General features: G+C 42.3%; 2 protein-coding genes across 2 annotated transcripts; one reads left to right on the top strand and one right to left on the bottom strand.

Moving 5' to 3' along the window:
- Positions 1-9,649: 9,649 nt before the first annotated feature.
- On the top strand, positions 9,650-12,455 carry LOC133888301 (carotenoid cleavage dioxygenase 7, chloroplastic-like). Its single transcript, XM_062328488.1, has 8 exons — positions 9,650-10,107; positions 10,216-10,592; positions 10,742-10,870; positions 10,957-11,088; positions 11,227-11,499; positions 11,600-11,682; positions 11,775-12,092; positions 12,156-12,455. The coding sequence occupies exons 1-8, from the start codon at positions 9,689-9,691 to the stop codon at positions 12,300-12,302; spliced, it is 1,878 nt and encodes a 625-aa protein (XP_062184472.1). The 5' UTR covers positions 9,650-9,688; the 3' UTR covers positions 12,303-12,455.
- On the bottom strand, positions 12,397-14,989 carry LOC133888302 (uncharacterized). The gene is made up of 4 exons (XM_062328489.1): positions 14,513-14,989; positions 13,620-13,872; positions 13,349-13,442; positions 12,397-12,957 (listed from the first exon to the last, which is right to left on the bottom strand). Exons 1-4 carry the CDS (start codon positions 14,938-14,940, stop codon positions 12,725-12,727), a joined length of 1,008 nt encoding a protein of 335 aa, XP_062184473.1. The 5' UTR covers positions 14,941-14,989; the 3' UTR covers positions 12,397-12,724.
- Between the last annotated feature and the right edge of the window lie 2,790 nt (positions 14,990-17,779).

Genomic DNA, 17,779 nt, shown 5'->3' on the forward strand with positions numbered 1-17,779 from the left:
TGAGAGGAGAGGGTGTGGACTTTTCATTGGCACGAAACGCGCTGCGTGGAATTGAGGTTGGGCCTCCTCCGCCGGCCCAGTAATATGGTGACCGGTGACAAGAAGAGAGCAGCGAACTTTTTATATTTATGTCGAAAAATTACAATTCTAGATTATGTCGCCCGTGGGAAAGGAAATATGATTTGTTCAATGAGAAACAAAAGAGATAAATCCGGATCTTTATTCAGAAAATTTTGAAGAGCTATATGATAAGCGGCCGGCGAGATTGCTGCTGCGGTGGGCGCCGAGAAGCTGCTGCTTCTCACGAATGTGTCTGGGATGCTGGCGGACCGTAATGACCCTGGGAGCCTAGTGAAGGAGATTGACATCGCTGGGGTGCGCCAAATGGTGGCCGACGGGAAGGTAGCAGGTGGGATGATACTGAAGATGGAGTGCTGTGTGCGCGCCCACACCGCAAGCATTGTCGATGGGCGTGTCCCACACTCATTGCTGCTTGAGATTCTCACAGACGAGGGTACTGGCACCATGATCACTGGCTGAGGCGGTTTATGCCTTCATGGTACTTTTATTTGCCTCTCTGCTCATGTTGTCATGTAAGTTATGGCAATGCAGGCTCGACTCATGATTGCAAGAAGAATAACTTCCTCGCATTTGTGAGAAAGTAAGTTATAAGTTTGGTTGAGGTTGTTCTGCATCCATTCATTTGCAACTTTGTTGACAAGTGGTTGAGAAAGTGGTGGCATTGTGTACTTTGTTTCGTAAGTTTTATCAATTCAGATGAAAATTTATTCAAATGAAATAGTATTTGTTGGACTCTGTTTTGCAATCGCCTTTTTTAAGAAAAAGGAAAGTTCACATGAAATTAGCGGATTGGCCTGTAGAGGTTGTAAAACTACAAATTACATATTGGCCTGCATACATCCTGTGAATTGATGTCGTGCACGGACTACCTAGTAGCTAATGTTTTCCTTGGATGAGGGGATAAGATGCATCCTTATTCGTAAACAAGGGTGTCTCCGACAAATTCATTAAATTTAATTAGCAGAGTAATGCTGCAAAATAAGGCCTTTGCTTTGAAGGCATTGAATATATTTGTATTATTATTTAGAAGGGATTGTGTTTTTTGAGACAGTAATATTGGATAGCCTTTTATAATTGCTTTGTTGTGAATTTTTATATATGTACTACTAAATTTCTAAGAAAAGTTGGATTTGGGGCCATGAATAAGGCCTCTTACAGTCTTACTCAAGTCACTCAAGTTATTCTATTTCAATGCCATGGCATTCATGATTTTGACTTGTAGTTTAACTGGCACTTCTGTGGAAATGGTACCAAGTACCGTTTCACATACTTTTTAGTGATATCTCTATTTCATTTGGGTTATAAGACCTAAACTTTCAGTAATTTAACTGGCTGCACTCTGGGTTTGGCAACTGTATCCATAATTTCAAGTAATGTAGTTTTATTTTAGTTTAATATTAACTTTGTCTAAAGTTGGTAATTCCAGATTGAGTTTCACCCTGTACAGTAGCTAAAAGGACATGTATGCTACTCTTAACTTTCACTTATTTAGTAAACGCCTAAGACAATCTCCAGCAGAGGAGGCATTTTTAAGATCCGGGTGCTACAGTGATTTGCGGGGGGTACTGTAGCAACTCTAGCGGGAATCGGGAGTCGTGCTACAGTACTGCGGAGAGAGAAAGGGAAGCTACAAATCAACGGAGCTACAGTGTTGCTACAGTACTGCGGGGAGAGAAAGCGGAGCTGCACATCAACGGAACTACTGTAGCACCCATAACACTGTAGCACACTGCTCACAGAGACTGATAGTGGGCCGGAAGAAGAAAACAATGTTGGTTACTGTAGCAGTACTGTTCACAGATGTTGGCAGCGGGTCCGGAGAGAGAAAAAGATGGGTAGAAGGTAGAAAATAGGGTAGCTGCTGGAGATGAAAAAATAAGGAATACTGTAATAGTGATAGGGGATGCTGTAATAGTGTTTTAGAGGATGAAAATTTAAGGTAGCTACTGGAGATGATCTAAACGATGTTTGATTGAAGCCACCTAATTTAAGGTAGCTGTGTGCAATTTTTTGTATGAAAAAGAAAAAATATGTTTTAAGTTGGTCATAAAACATGGATTCATCGCAACACATGCATTTTCTTCTTCTTCTTCTTCTTTGCATGAAAAAAAGATATATTAACCAGGGCAAGAAGCAATACAATCATCATGAATTAGACGCGCTACAACACTTTTCTCTTGCCCTATCTACATACCATTAATATCATGGATACGGGCATAATTCACTAATTCATGGCTAACTATATTCTGGCTTCAGTTTGAGTCCTCTTGCCCTATCCACATACCTCCGGATTTTCTCCGAAATAGGGTTCTTGGATGAAAGTTCTTTTTGGGCCCTAGAAGGTTTGGATTGAGTCTGAAACCTCTGGTTTCTGGACATGATATTTGGAAGATCCGGATTGTTTCTAGTTGGGGTTCTCGGGTTGAACTAAGTCTTGGACCCAGAAGTTCCGAGTGAATTCGGAATCTCTGGATTCTGTTAAATGGTCGAGGTTCTGAGTGAAGCTAACTCAAGGAAATTCATAACTTTTGGATGAATTCAGATATTCCGAATTGAGCCAGAATTCACTATAACGGCTAGTTTTGGAGGTTGAGTATACATACCCCTCACCCCTTTCTATTAAAGTATGCCGACCTAACCCCTGGCAAACCCATTGAAGGCACCTCTAGAGCTCTCCCCATTCCCCTTGGCTTCAATTATTGCTAGGTTTTGAGAGTTGGGTGAGAGACTTAAGATTAAGTGATAGTGAGCATCATTTCCATCTTTGAGCACTTGAAGTCATCGTCAAGCCACATCGATATCACGTTTGTTACTCTTGAAGGTTCATCATCTTAGACAGCTAATGTCACCTATCGAGCACCCAAGCTTGTAGAGTATCGCAAAAAGTTTATGAAGGCTCCTCCTCGCCTCTGCAAGAAAAAAGGACAATTAAGTAAGCTCGAGCTCGATCTTCGTGATCGCTCGATCAATTAAAGGGTTAAAAGATATTTGATTCTTAGTGAGCTCCTCAACGGAGATATAGGATACTTGGATCCAAACTTCGGGAAACAAATCACTTGTCTTCTTGCTTACTTTCTTGTATTCTTGTGTTCATTTTTGTTGTAGTTGATTTTTGGGCAATTCTCTCTTATCTATATGGTCGTGTGATTGTGATTGTAAGTGACTTGTGGAAATGACTTATTACATCTCTTATGACCTATGATGACATCTAAAATCAATTAGGAGTTCCTAGGCATTATTCGATTTCGATTTCATACTCTGTATCCGGAAAGTCCGGGTTAAGCTCAGAACTTCCGGTACTCAGAAGTTCCGGATTGAACCTGGAGGTTCCGTATTCTGTTTAATCCACTGCAAAGTTTTAATTTTTCAAAAAGACCTATTCACCTCCTCCTCTAGGCGAAATCACGATCCTTCAGCCAACCTTGAAGCTTACGTGTAGTCGCTTTGTGTTGCCGGATCTCAGGTGCTGCTCCAGAGTGGTGCTATTGTGATTTTCTCCTCCTTGTTGGCTTTTGTAGTTGTTTTTTTAATGTTGTTTTGTTGTTGCGGTACTCTAGGCTCAGCTCTTTAGCTTGGTTTTTAGCCTATTTTGTTATGTGATTTTTGCTCGATATTTCTTTAATTAATTAAGCTTTTCAGTCCGTCGGACTTTCTTCTTATTAATATAACATGCGACTTTCCTATCGGTTAATTTAAAAAAAAAAAGAGGGCAATATTAACTTATGGATACTGGTCAGAAGTATAACCTAGGATTCTGAGTTCATTTTCTTTACCAGTTCTGGGGGCATCGATTATTTATTGCTGGTCATCTTGATGTTACTACGGCTGGTTTTAATAGTCATAACTCACAAATGACGGTGACTTGATTATACTTGATAGGATATACTTGGGAAATGTCATTTTTGGTAATTGAAGACCTAAGCGCGTGTTTAGTTGCTGCACGTATCCTCCGTCAGGTCTAATGGATGCAGGGTATGCGTGTTTGGTAACTCGCACACGCTCTCAAACTAAGCCCCGCTCGTGCAGTCGTGTCGCTAGAACCAGGCCGAGGAAAACACAAAAAAGTTCCTTCGCTCCACAGCAAACTCCACTTACATCCCAATGGAGGAGTGCCTTCTTTTTGGATTTTTACAACTGCAATTGTGGGAACTTTTTCACTGCTCATCGTACATTTCTAAAATCTACTACGTTTGAGCGGGAGATGTTCCGAGAAAAGAGGGAAACTTTACCGCCTCATTTTTTTTTAGACAAAGGATAAATCCTGTTTTTATTGAAAATAATAAGTAAATCTTACAATACTGAGATTACCAGTTTACTAAAAACACAAAAGAATTTTACCGCCTCCATTGATCATTGCAGAATCTATTCCTCATCATGTCGTCCATTGTACTGTATGCATAATTTAGATTTGCGTCTGTTGAGGACTTCAGCCCGTGTTTTGTTTCTCTTTTCTTTGTACTCAAATAGCTGCAGCTACAAATAACATGGTATAGATTCTGATTCACGTGGATTCTGATATGATTTCTTCACAGATATAAAAATCACTGCATGTGTTCTGTTCGTTCATTTTAGTAATTGTCTGACAAAACCGTGTAGTTCAATGTACCATTTCCCATTTCGTTGTAATCAGAATGGCAAGGGAGTAGTTGAAAGCCGTAATCCGTTGGTTAGTGGTGCAATATGTTAAGATTTTGTGCGAACAACACGTTTTCCATCTTTTTTTTAGGGTGTGGAACACTCTGTCACCCTCCTGTCTAGTAGGACCTGCTTTCGGATTTCGTTTGCGCGCGGTGACACAAATGGCTGGAAACAAAACGGTGGGATCCTAAACAATACCGCGGAGTGATGGGTCGACGGCTGCATTCAGATGACCAGATCTGGCAGGCTGCAGCGCCTTTCGAGATTAATTACTGCAACTCGGTTAGTCTTGTGTCTTGTGATATTTTAAGTAGCTTCTGCTTCTACGAAAATTAACTATCTGCATCGGGTGGAAATCTCCAGGATGTTATAGCTCTAGTCATAATCGATCCTTAGCTTCAATTCTGATTAGGTTTTAAGAGTTGAGTGAGAAATTTGAGATTAAGTGCTAATGAGTATTATTCCCATCTTTAAATATTTGAAGTCATCGTCAAGCCACATCGACATCGTATTCTTTACTCTAAGAGGTTCATCTTCCTAAACGGCTAAACGTCAACTATCGAGCACCCAAACTTGTGAAGTGTCATAGTAAATTTATAAAGATACCTCACCTCCGTAAGGGAAGAAAATAATCGAGTAAGCTCGAGTTCGATCTTTGTGATCGCTTGGTGAGTTAAAGGGTTGGAAGAGATTCGACTCTTTATAAGCTTCTTAACGAAGACGTATCATTGGATCATAACTTTTGGAAACGAATCATTTGCCTCCTTGCTTACTTTCTCGTATTCTTTATGTTTGTTCTTAATCTAATTTACTTTTGGACAATTCGCTCCGATCTACGTGTTATGTGATTGTGACTACATATGACTCGTAAAGATGACTTACTACATCTCTTATGACCTATAATAATATCCAGAATCAACTAGAAATCTCTAAGTATCGTTCGATTTCAATTTCATACTTTGTATTTAAAATTTTTGAGTTGAGCTCGGAACCACCGGCGATGATCACCCTCTGTGGTTAGTTCACCATCACCACAGCAGTAAAGCTTGCTCAGGCGACCAAGTGTTCCTCTCATTTTCGTTCGGTAAGTTCAGAGTAGGACCTGAGTAAATCGTCGAGGCAGCACCTTTTTTTTTCTTTCCAAATCAATGGAGCTTTCCTCTCAGCATCACCGTCTTGTCTAGTACTCGTTCTTTTGTAGAATTTCGTCTCTTCTAACGTTGGAGCACAACAACATGATGTTGAAGCACTAGGCGTCCATCTTCCACGGGGTCCAGCCTTTTTGCCGCTGGAGGGCGAGTTTGATTGTTTCATTTCCAATTTCCTTCCCTACGCGATAGCCGACGACTTCGTTTGCAACCGTCGTAGCATGAGTAGCATGAGTGGGACTTGTTTGAATCGTTCCTTTCACAATTCACTTCATTTTTGTTCCCGTACGAAGTAACTTGTATCGCAGAATTGTGAATTTTTAAGACTACATTGGCTTTATGCGTATCAGGGAATTGCGAATTCTTTTTGGCTACTGTTTGCTTTTGAGTACCATGGAGCTATAATTTTTTATGTCATAACACTTAATGCGTGTATCGGTAATAAGAGCGTTAGTGGCGTATATACTTGATCCTCATATTAGTTGTCTTGTGGATTGTATTTGTTCGACTCCTTTTTATCTAAAATATTCAATTTTATTTTACTCTATTAGAATGATAATTCCTCACAAAATATGATAAATATGTCATAATGAGCCTACTTTATTACTCTACCCGATAACAGTGAAAAAAATCAAATGTCTGTACTAGTTCCTGGCTCAGCCACTTGACAAAACGGTGTTCTCTTGAACAGTGCTGCGGAAGTGATCATCGACAGTGAGTGATGCTGCTTCAGGGACACTAGCCCCTCCGTCACTGGACAAAACGGTAGGCTCTTGAGCAGTGCTGCGGAAGTGATCACCGACAGTGAGTGATGCTGCTTCAGGGACGCTAGCCAAGGTACTTTTTTAGACCAAGGTACGTTTTTTTAAAATATACGACAAAAGCTTTTTTAATTAATAAATACTCATGACTCACTTTATTCGACACATATTTTTTATAAAAAAATCTAAACATGAGCATTTTATTTTATTATTGGACTTCGTTACCTCTAGATTTACAACATTTATACGTGACTCACTTTAATGTATGATAAAAACAGATGAATCATTTAATAAATAATATATTTATTCGTCTACCTCTTAAATATAGTTATGTAAGTAACTTTATGAAAAATCGTAAGTAAACTAGAGTAGATCCATATAGGAATGAGATAGGCGACTAGAGGAAGGTGAACAGATGTCTCAACTAATTTCTTGCGAAATTGATTGTATTCTCCTATTTTGATCATCTAACACACCAAAACTCAAGTGGAAGCAAAATTAGAGAGAAGTTTTAACAAAAAAATCGATGCAACATGACTCCACGGATGATATATAAACTACAGGTTCTATTTAAGATCAATCCGTGTGTCTTAGCACTCAAAATATCACAACTTGCAAGGAAACAAGAAAAAACGAACACCGAGCAATGAAACTCTCCAAGTTGATTGTCTAAAGGCAAGAGAATTCAAGATCTCATCACATAAGCATGTGTACGTGAATTTTATGCCTCTAGCAATAAGAAGAATGACCTCACAAGTTGCTGAAATTTTAGCCTAAAAACCAAAACAAAAATCAAATTCGGAAACCAAAAAACTTGCAAGGGAACCGATAGAGGGAAACTAGAAGGAGGTAAGAACAATAACATGAATAAAAATAAACTTCATTGCAGCAGAGATCAATCCTACTTTAAATAGATTAAAAAAAATTCCTCACAAAACTCTCACCTAATACATAGGCTAAGCACTCATATTTCTCTCGTCTAAAACCCTAACACAAGGCTCTTATATGGATGGCACAAGGGATTCAAAATGGCTGATTTATCTTCTCTCGTAGCCCTACATATCTATTTATAGATATAGGAAATTTAACCACTAAGTTTCCTAATTTTTTCCCAAAATACCACTCTCTTGTAATATACTCCTACCTACCACCGAGGGTATTTTGGTTCATTTTCTCTCCATTCATCGGACGGCCGCAACGCCTTCACGACTTAGCTTCGCCTCGACACGAGCTTTGCGACGGTGCCACGTACTCCTCCAGTCCTCCCATGGTTTTGAGGCCAAACACGGAACCCTAGCACGCTTCTCAAAGCACGACTCCTCACTTGCTTAGGCCATCTCCAGCAGCTACCTCAAATTTTCATCCTCTAAAACACTATTACAGCATCCTCTATCACTATTACAACATCTCTTATTTTTTCATCTCCAGCAGCTACCCTATTTTCTAACTTCTACTCCTCTTTTTCTCAATCCGGACCCGCTGTCAGCCTCTGTGAACAGTACTGCTACAGCACTGCTACAGTACAAACATTATTTTCTCCCTTTGGGCCCACCGGCAGTCTCTTTTAGCACTGTTGCTACCAGTATTACTACAGTGTTACAGGTGCTACGGTAGTTCCGTAAAGTTGCTGGGTTGCTTTTTCTTGATTTTGTCAACACGCCGTTTTCATCCTCCGTTTTATATTTTGTTTGACCTCTACGTGTACAACTAGGGTCACCTTTGACTCTGTTCAGCCTCTTTAATCGTCCGGCACTAAGCACTCCGCTTGGTCCTGATCATCCCACCGTCGACATTCAAGTTACATCCATCACATGCACAATATGAGATAAGCAAACACATATCTCCAACTTTAATTCCAGTTAGCCCATAATCAATATGCTCAAATAAAATCTTAAATCAATTCAAACCACATCAAAGCTCATGCAAAACTGAAGATCATTAAACCAAATAAATATCAATATCAATCACTCATCACAAGTAAACAAAATCTTATTTTAACTTGGTTTCTCAATCCATAAGCAGTTTAAAAAACAATTTAAGGTAATTCGGATCAGATGTTCAACAATTTTTGAACAAATTAGAATCATTCAAATGCAACATCAGGACTAGTTGCTACATATTTTCAATAAAAAAGAGAACAATTTTGCTGCAAGCAAATTTCATAAAAATAAATTGGTTCAAATTTGCAAGCAATTTTGTATACTTCAAAAGCAAAATAGGTGTGCATACCATAAGACTAAAGTATGTATGTGTAATTTTTAGATTTTACTTATAATGTTTCTAATATGGTGAAGTTTTTTTTACAGGAAATTAATCATCTGCAACCCCTAGCATGCCATAGATTTTTATGCCAGACGGTGTTATCTTTGACGCCGTCCTCATTTTCCCCTCATCGCAATCATCGTTACATGATTCACATGACCTTTGGCAATCATCAACTCCCTAATGTCACTACTGCCAGGCTCCTTGTTCCTTCCCGCTTTGTCCTTGTTGCGGTGCATCGCTAAGTGCTTATGTGGTAGGTGGCCCGTGGCCATGGCTAGTGAGAGAGAGGGAGGAGGGTTGTTTGGTTGCAGATTGTAGATTGAGAGAAAGACACATTTGTTTTTGAAAGGGACGAGGAGAACCGAGTTAAGAAAAGATTTAGTGTGTAAGTGACTACCGAAGAACTTCGTGTCCCACGACTCAAGCCGTGTGGGTTGGGCTTGGGCTTGTTGACAGGATTGATGGCGTGGGTGGTCTGTGTCTCGGGACAAGGTATTCACCTCCGTGATAGTAGCATCTGCGGGCTCTTCCTCCGGCATTCCCACTCGAGGCCGCCGTCCTCCTCTCAAGAGTAAATATTTTTTTATGGATCAAATAGATAACAGTGGTGAGAAAGATATATAAATTAAAAATAATGATATTAAAAAAAGTTTATTTCGTGAGAAGGCACAACCAAAATTACCTTACTATTCCATGGCACAAATGAAACTTTCTCTTCATATAACGGCCTCACCAGCCACCGTAGCAAGCAACTAGCCAAAGCCAACGACCGAAGGTGACCGGCACAACACAAACATGTCACCACACACGATTGGAACCATGCACGCCGTCGTGCACCACCACCCTCGCCACCACCTTCTGCCGCCTCGCCGCTGCTCTCACCGCCGCCGCGGCGTCTGCGACGTCCGCGCGGCGGCCGCCACCCCCACCGCCACCTCCGCCGCCGCGGCGACGGTGACGCCGGACTCGCCGTCCGCGGCCTTCTGGGACTACAACCTCCTCTTCCGGTCGCAGCGCGCCGAGTGCCCCGATCCCGTGCTGCTCCGCGTCACCGAGGGCGCGATCCCGCCGGACTTCCCCGCGGGAACCTACTACCTCGCGGGGCCTGGGATGTTCTCCGATGACCATGGCTCCACCGTCCACCCCCTCGACGGACACGGCTACCTCCGCTCCTTCCGTTTCGGCCCCAACCACACCGTGCACTACACCGCACGGTAAGCAGCAGCCACCTAGCTTGCTACTTCTATTATTCCATACATGGTGCGCGCGCATCGGCGCATGTGAGTGACACTGAGTGTGACTGTGTGCGTGTCGGCATGAAGGTACGTGGAGACGGCGGCGAAGCGGGAGGAGCATGTGGACGACGCGTCGTGGAGGTTCACGCACCGGGGCCCCTTCTCAGTGCTGCAGGGCGGGAGCAGGGTGGGCAACATGAAGGTGATGAAGAACGTGGCCAACACCAGCGTGCTGCAGTGGGGCGGCCGCGTGCTCTGCCTCTGGGAGGGCGGCGAGCCGTACGAGCTCGACCCGCGAACGCTGGAGCCAGTCGGCCCGTTCGACCTGCTCGGCCTCTGCGGCGGCGCCGGCGATGCGGCACGGGACAACAGCGAGGCAGCTGCGCATCATCGGCGCCGGCGGCCGTGGCTGCAGGAGGCCGGGATCGACGTGGCCGAGCGCCTGCTGCGTCCGGTCCTTAGTGGTCCGTACTCTGTAGTCTGTACTGCCAACACCACTACCTCTGCGTGCGGTTGGCGCACCAGAGCTTGCGGTTGCAGAGCTCCACTTCGGTGCGCACCGACCGACCCAACTGACTTGACGTTTGTGCGCGCGTGTGGCTCCCGCTTGCAGGTGTGTTCAGTATGCCGGCCAAGAGGCTGCTGGCGCACTACAAGATCGACCCGCGGAGGAACCGGCTGCTGATGATTGCCTGCAACGCCGAGGACATGCTCCTCCCGCGCTCCAACTTCACTTTCTGCGGTCTGCCCACTCACAAACACCCATCATCCAAACGTTTACTGATGTACATGCTCGCAAATGTTGACAACGACAACGCCGCACCGCAGAGTTCGACGCCGATTTCGCGCTGGTGCAGAAGCGGGAGTTCGTCCTGCCGGACCACCTGATGATCCACGACTGGACGTTCACGGACAGCCACTACGTCATCCTCGGCAACCGAATCAAGCTCGACATTCCCGGTGCGGAAGCGGATTACTCCACTAGTTTTTTTTTCAATTAGCCTAATCATCAAAAAAAATTTGCGGAAAACCATCAAGGTTATTAGCGACGTGTTTACTAACGATGCACGTGAATGGCGTGCCGTGTTTGTCTGGCAGGGTCGCTGCTGGCGCTGACGGGCACTCACCCGATGATAGCGGCCCTCGCCGTGGACCCGAGCCAGCAGTCGACGCCGGTCTACCTGCTGCCGCGCTCCCCGGTGGCCGAGGCGAGCGGCCGCGACTGGAGCGTGCCGGTCGAGGCGCCGTCGCAGATATGGTCCATGCACGTCGCTAACGCCTTCGAGGAGAGGAACGCTCAGGGCGGCGTCAACATACAGCTGCAAATGTCAGGCTGCTCCTACCAGTGGTTCAACTTCCACAGAATGTTTGGTAATTCTGATATTTCTGTGGCACGCAGCCATTTCTGTCTTTGCGCCTTCCTCTTCACGACATTGTTCGATAGCTCAATTTGCTCTGTTACTGCAAACAGGTTACGATTGGCTGAACAAAAAGCTGGACCCGTCGTTCATGAATATAGCTAAGGGCAGGGAATTGCTGCCTCGCCTTGTTCAGGTGAGCAAACGCTTGAAATTGTTGCCTATCGATGAACCAGATGTCAGAGTTTTATAGTGGCAGAATTTTATCTGGCGTCCAATCCAATGCAGGTCTCAATGGACCTTGACAAGAAAGGGGCGTGCCGGGGATGCTCCGTCAGGAGACTGTCCGATCAGTGCAACAAGCCGGCAGACTTCCCGACGATCAACCCAAACTTCGCCAACCGGAGGAACCGGTTCGTCTACAGCGGCGCTGCCTCCGGTTCGCGGAGATTCCTCCCACATTTCCCCTTCGACAGCGTGGTGAAGGTTGATGTCTCCGATGGATCAGCACGGTGGTGGTCCACGGTGGGGCGCACGTTCATCGGGGAGCCGGTTTTCATCCCAACCGGCGGTAGAGAAGATGATGGCTATGTTCTACTTGTAGAGGTAAGGGGATCATTCATGCAAGCAGCAACATCGAGTCATCTGATGTCGCATCCTTCTTTGCAGTATGCAGTATCTGATCACAGATGCCATCTGGTGGTGCTGGGTGCAAGGAAGATCGGGGAAAGGAATGCACTTGTGGCAAAACTTGAGGTGCCCACGCACCTCACCTTCCCAATGGGATTCCATGGGTTCTGGGCAGCAGATCAATGACAGTACAAGCATCCAATCTAACCCGACTGAGACCAAAGGCAGTTCAAACAAATATAGGGTATCATGTAAAAGTCTGTCCAAGTGTTAGTAAGAATGAAAAATGTAAAGCTCGGTCCTTTTCTTATACAACAAGGATTCATAGCACTTGTTGAATTTTGTGTCACTGCACTCATGTTCAAGAAGCACACTGCAGATGATATTAAACGGTGATGTTTACAACATAATCCGACACGGTGAACATATAGAGTTTCCACTAAGAATAATGACACCTTGGCAATTTAAGCATTCAAGTTCTGGACCTGACAACTAAGACTGACACTGGCATTGATCATGGCTAACCATACGAAAAGGATTAATCCTAGAACTGATCCTGTGCACAGCTAAGAAACCAGCATAATGTTGAAGTCGACGAATTGTTGTGCTCAGCGTATACGAGCTATAGTTACCACAATGAAGACGAACACTGAGAGCATGAAGGACATTCTCACTGCATCATCATACAAGTCGTAGTTATTTTCCTCAGATTGGAAGAGCGTGTTCACCAGCCTAAGTATCTTCTCAAGGAATTCAATGATTTTTGCCTGGGTGTTTTCCAGGACCCACTTCATCACTCCAGGAGGAGGAGCAGAACTTCCCTTGAGATCAGTTTCCTTAGCTGAAAGATAGGATAAGTTGCATCAGGTACAGATTTACCCAACATAATAAGCAAAAGTTTAAAAAATTGAGTCATTTAGGTCATAAGTTCACACATGACAAAGTCAAAGGTTTATCAAAGGGTTGCTGCCTAACTTAAAAGGGATTATCTATTTCTAAGGTGACTTATTCTCTCTCAAGTCATATATTTCATCTATTAGATCAATATCCAATAAAACAATCCACAAATACCCATACAAATCCAATGAGCCTAAAAGGTGACTTGGTCTTAAGAAAAAATCAGGCAATTCATAAATAGAAAAGGTGAACTTGAAAATTCAGATAAACATTGCTCATCCATGGCAAATTAACCCAAAGCTGTACTTGAAAAGCTCAATCAAAAAATCGCATACCATCCTGGAAGGATCTCTTGAATTCTTGTACCACCTCATTGTTCATCACAGCATCCCATACAGCCTTATCAGTTGACAAGGCCATAACCATTTTCTGCATGAAGGAAAAAGACAGTCACGGAAAGCAGGAAAAGTAGGTAAATTTTGCAGACAGTAGATTTGAATGGATGCTAGTGATGTGTCAATATTTGGTGGCACCAAGTTCAGATAGCTTTATGTAAATACCATTGAAATCTGCCTAAAAGAATCATTAAAATCAAGCCACATTCACCTGAACAGAAGAATCTACTTGCAGAAGATGGAATGCATCCAGCACATTTCGATGCTCCTTTGTCAAAAGAGCAGCTGAGTTAAGAACAAGAGTAGCTGGTTCAATCCATTCCTCTAATCCGTTCTCCGATGGATCAGAATCCAGAGCAAAATGATTCACGAATATCCCAGACAAAGGTTGCCCTGAGATGGGCAAAGCAAGCGCTTGCAACTCAAACCCATCAGAATCCACAGCAGAAGGATTCTCAAACACACTGCAGGAAATAGTCGATTTGTTTAGATGGAACATTCATGTCACCCCAGATTGAATCGGTTAAACAACTATAAAGCTCACATACTCGAAACTGGTAGAGCAGGGCGATATAATTCCTAAACAAGATAGGAAGCTCTAACTAAGCAATGAAGGAACAAGTGTATTGAAATCGTAGAAAACGCAAGAAAAAAAGTCTCCTTTTAACACAAAAAGTAGATAAATTGGAGATCCAACTGCGTGCTGTGGTATTCCACATCTAGATAGCTTTGCGTACACCCTTGAACAACTTGAAGAGTACAAGAAACGCAGCATGATTGGGGCCCGACTCCTAACTTGCGCGTGCCAAATTCGTAATTAAGAAAACCATTGCAAATCACAGGAAACTTTACCATCTAATTCTGCCATAGCCACCAGGTTAAAGTAAGCAGCAAGTAATTACACTGGACAATTCCAATCTTAAATCATTATTATGCCAATCAGGCAATCCAATTATACCACGATGATCATTAATCACAAACCTAAAACATCAGTTTCCTCCAAAAAAAGGAAAAATCTAAAGCATCGGAAATCATGACATGGTCAATCTAAGTCGGTACGATATTCCTTCATCTAAAAATATAACTCGGTAAGTAGAATCTTACTGCTGGATGCTGGCGACGGCGGCGCGGACCTCGTCATCGGTGGGCAGGTCCCCGAACACCACTCCGTACTCGCCCGTCGCCTCCTCCCGGGCGTCCGGCGCCGCATCATCCGCCTCCGCGGCGACGACCTCTTCCCATTCCCCATCGCCGTCGCGGCGCAGCGTGCGGGGCTCCCAGCACGCGGCGGGGGCGACGGGGGAGGGGGGAGGCGGCGAGGTGGCGCGCAGCGGGCGGCCCCCGACGCGCGACAGGGAGCGGCCGCCGGAGAAGTTCGGGGCGGCCGGGCCGGCGGCTGTCGCGACGGCGCGGTTGGCCAGGCGGAGGAGGCGCTTGCCGCTCATGGCGCCTCCTCGAAGGCCTGCAGATGTCTCGCCGCCTCTCCAACCCCCCTGCCTCTCCCTCCGCGCGTGTACGACGTAGACCACCATCGGACCTTTTCCGCGGATGCTTCCCCTCCTATTCCTGTCCTCTTCCTCGCATGCTTTCGTCGAGTTCGTTTTACAAGGCGTGGGTCGGTAACAAAATCTGCTAATCCCTTTTATAAAACTACTTAGTTACAAAGTAAAGGGTATTTAAATGTCTAGGGTTTATAAATTTAGACTTTTCTATGTAAACAAAATACTTCATCTATTAATGTTTGCTCCTTCTCCGTCCATTATATAAAGTGTATTTTGGAATAAAAAAAACTTCAAAAATACGTTTTGACCTTCATTTTCTCTTTTGATACACTATCAATTGTTACAGAATTAACATTATATTTAAAAAACTTTAAAACGTGACTCTATTGATATTACTTGTGTAAACTAAATATATATAATTTGTCTAATTATTAATCAAAATTTATTAAATTTAACTTTTTCAAATAAAAAAGTGTCTTACATAGATGGACGAAGAAAGTATGTTTTTCTGCATTCATGCATGTCAAAATATCCATACAATCAACTGCATCTAATGGCCTTGTTGATTTTGCACGACAGCTCACCTAATGAGCACACGCTAATTAGCCTCCTAATCACCATCGAGTGACCTAATTAAAATGCATAAGGATGGTTGGATAGAAATGGTAACATATTTCATTTACCACATAAGTCTCCTTTTTTGGTCAGCAGAACAACGGTCTCGCCCTTGACCCATACGCGTTTCTTACCAGAGAAATTACGCTTTACCGTTCTCAAGCAAAAAAAAAAAAAAAAAAAAAATGTACCACATCTTTTAATCTTGGCGATTATTTCAGTGTTAATATTATATTCTCTTCCTTAGATTAGAAACTTGTCTCTACTGAAGACTTACGTGCTTTTGTCGTTCAATCATTTAACTCAATGCAATGGTTATTTATAATTTCACACAATTCCACTATGTGAAAAAAGATTATTAGTGACGGATGATAACTGTTATGGCTGATAAATAGCTATCGATGACAGGATTCATTATAACCCGTTACTTATGAATGTCATAAATAACGGGTCATAATATTTAACCAACACTAATTATTGATAAATGTTTTTCATATTTTTTCTATTAAAATAGTCAAAAAAAATCACCAAAGACATCCCAACACAGGAGCCATTAATCACTTGTCACGAGTCACTTTCTATTTTTCACACTATTTTTATATTATGTGTTCCGTGGGAATCAAACCTCCACTCACTCGTGCAACCCCTTACCATCACACCCTCACATGCGTTTTGATGAAAACGGATAATTTATCCTTTTAACCACCACACCATCGTAATTTTCACACCGTCACGATTATGATCCGTCACTAATGAATGCATAATAGTGATGGGTAATAATCTTGACCCGTCATCGATGAATGTTTTTGTCAATAGGTGATACGGAGTGTTTTCGGTAAAACAGACATAACTTTTTACATATGAACTCCGATTTGATATTTTTTTACTCTACAGATATCTACAGAAGAGTTACATCGAACTTGAACAGAAATGTACAATGGAAGATTGAGTTCAAATTTCGTCGGGTTTGGCAAATTTTTCAAGGCCAAATTTGGCTTGCAAGATTGAGTTCTCGCGTCTTGAAGTTTTTGCACCGTTTTTAAAACGCGTGTTTGTGTTCATAGCCATCATCATTTACATCAAACTTCAGTAGATATATATAATGGTTAATATTCTAATATTGTTGAGGTGAGAAAAAAATAAAAAAAATATATATTTGTGCCTATCACGCCGCCGTACCCTACACCATTTTTGTTCAACGTATGAATAAAAATTTATGAAATAGACTAAACATAAGTTGTAACTTATTGATGTATTTTTCTATAAATGTTTGTATTTTTCTATAAAAAATTATGAAATAGACTAAACATAAGTTGTAACTTGTTTGAATCTTAGCTATAGCATGATTATGAATTTAGTATTTACATTTGTGCTTTTATGCGTAAATGTTCAGCTATAGTATGGTTGTAAACTTTCTGCATGATATGTTTAGTTTTTAGTTGAACAAATTAAATAAGAAAAGATAACAACTAGCCAGCTCTAATAACAGAGCTGAGTCATCAATGACATGACCCATCACTTATAATTTGTCATCAGTAACGGTTATAATATCATATGTCACTGATGGTTATTCATAAGTAACGGATCGTAATGTGATCCGTCACTGATGACTAGTCTAGAAAGATTTATCACTAATGAGTTAGTCATTAGTAATAGATCACAACTTCAGTTGTCACTAATATCATCATTGATCACATGTCATATTTCGATCTCAACCTAAGGCTACATAAGTGACGGGTTGTAATAGTGACCTATCACTTATGACTCTTAAGTGACGGCGCCACTTATGTAGTGTCTCGTTTGTAACTTAATGTAATAATATAATGTAAAATATAATTGTTTATATTTTCACACATGAATATCCCCTTGCCAACATTATTTGTAAGTATTTTTTGTGAAAAATATTTGTAAGTATTTTGACGTGTAACTAACTCTTAGTTTAACACCTAAAGCTAGCTGTATATCTAATTTTGTGTTGTGCGATCTGCTATTACCTATGTGTACACGATAGGTAGTTATGTACCAAAGGAAGTCTCATGTTGGCAAAATCCTATAATTATGCACGTCCTTTTTTTGTACAAAATAATGTTCAACTGTAGTCACCCAAGCTTAATTTGTTTGTAGCTCCGTACGTCTCAAATGTGGGATTTTCCTGATTCTTAAGGAAATTAATCTGTTGCCCATGAGACTCCTGCAACATATCACCTTTGGCCACTTTTTCATGAGGACTTTGGTGCGCTGATGACTCTATTTA

This window comes from Phragmites australis, chromosome 13, assembly GCF_958298935.1.
Source record: "Phragmites australis chromosome 13, lpPhrAust1.1, whole genome shotgun sequence".
NCBI lineage: Eukaryota > Viridiplantae > Streptophyta > Magnoliopsida > Poales > Poaceae > Phragmites > Phragmites australis.

Bases quoted from the DNA above. Each gene is read 5' to 3' on its own strand.
- LOC133888301 (XM_062328488.1), top strand. From the start codon at position 9,689: ATGTCACCACACACGATTGGAACCATGCACGCCGTCGTGCACCACCAC. The intron at 10,593-10,741 runs GTCCGTACTCTG...TCCCGCTTGCAG, and splicing joins GCTGCGTCCGGTCCTTAGTG to GTGTGTTCAGTATGCCGGCC. The intron at 11,500-11,599 runs GTAATTCTGATA...TACTGCAAACAG, and splicing joins CAACTTCCACAGAATGTTTG to GTTACGATTGGCTGAACAAA.
- LOC133888302 (XM_062328489.1), bottom strand. From the start codon at position 14,940: ATGGTGGTCTACGTCGTACACGCGCGGAGGGAGAGGCAGGGGGGTTGG. The intron at 13,873-14,512 runs GTAAGATTCTAC...TATTTCCTGCAG, and splicing joins GCCGTCGCCAGCATCCAGCA to TGTGTTTGAGAATCCTTCTG. The intron at 13,443-13,619 runs GTGAATGTGGCT...TCCTTCATGCAG, and splicing joins AAGTAGATTCTTCTGTTCAG to AAAATGGTTATGGCCTTGTC.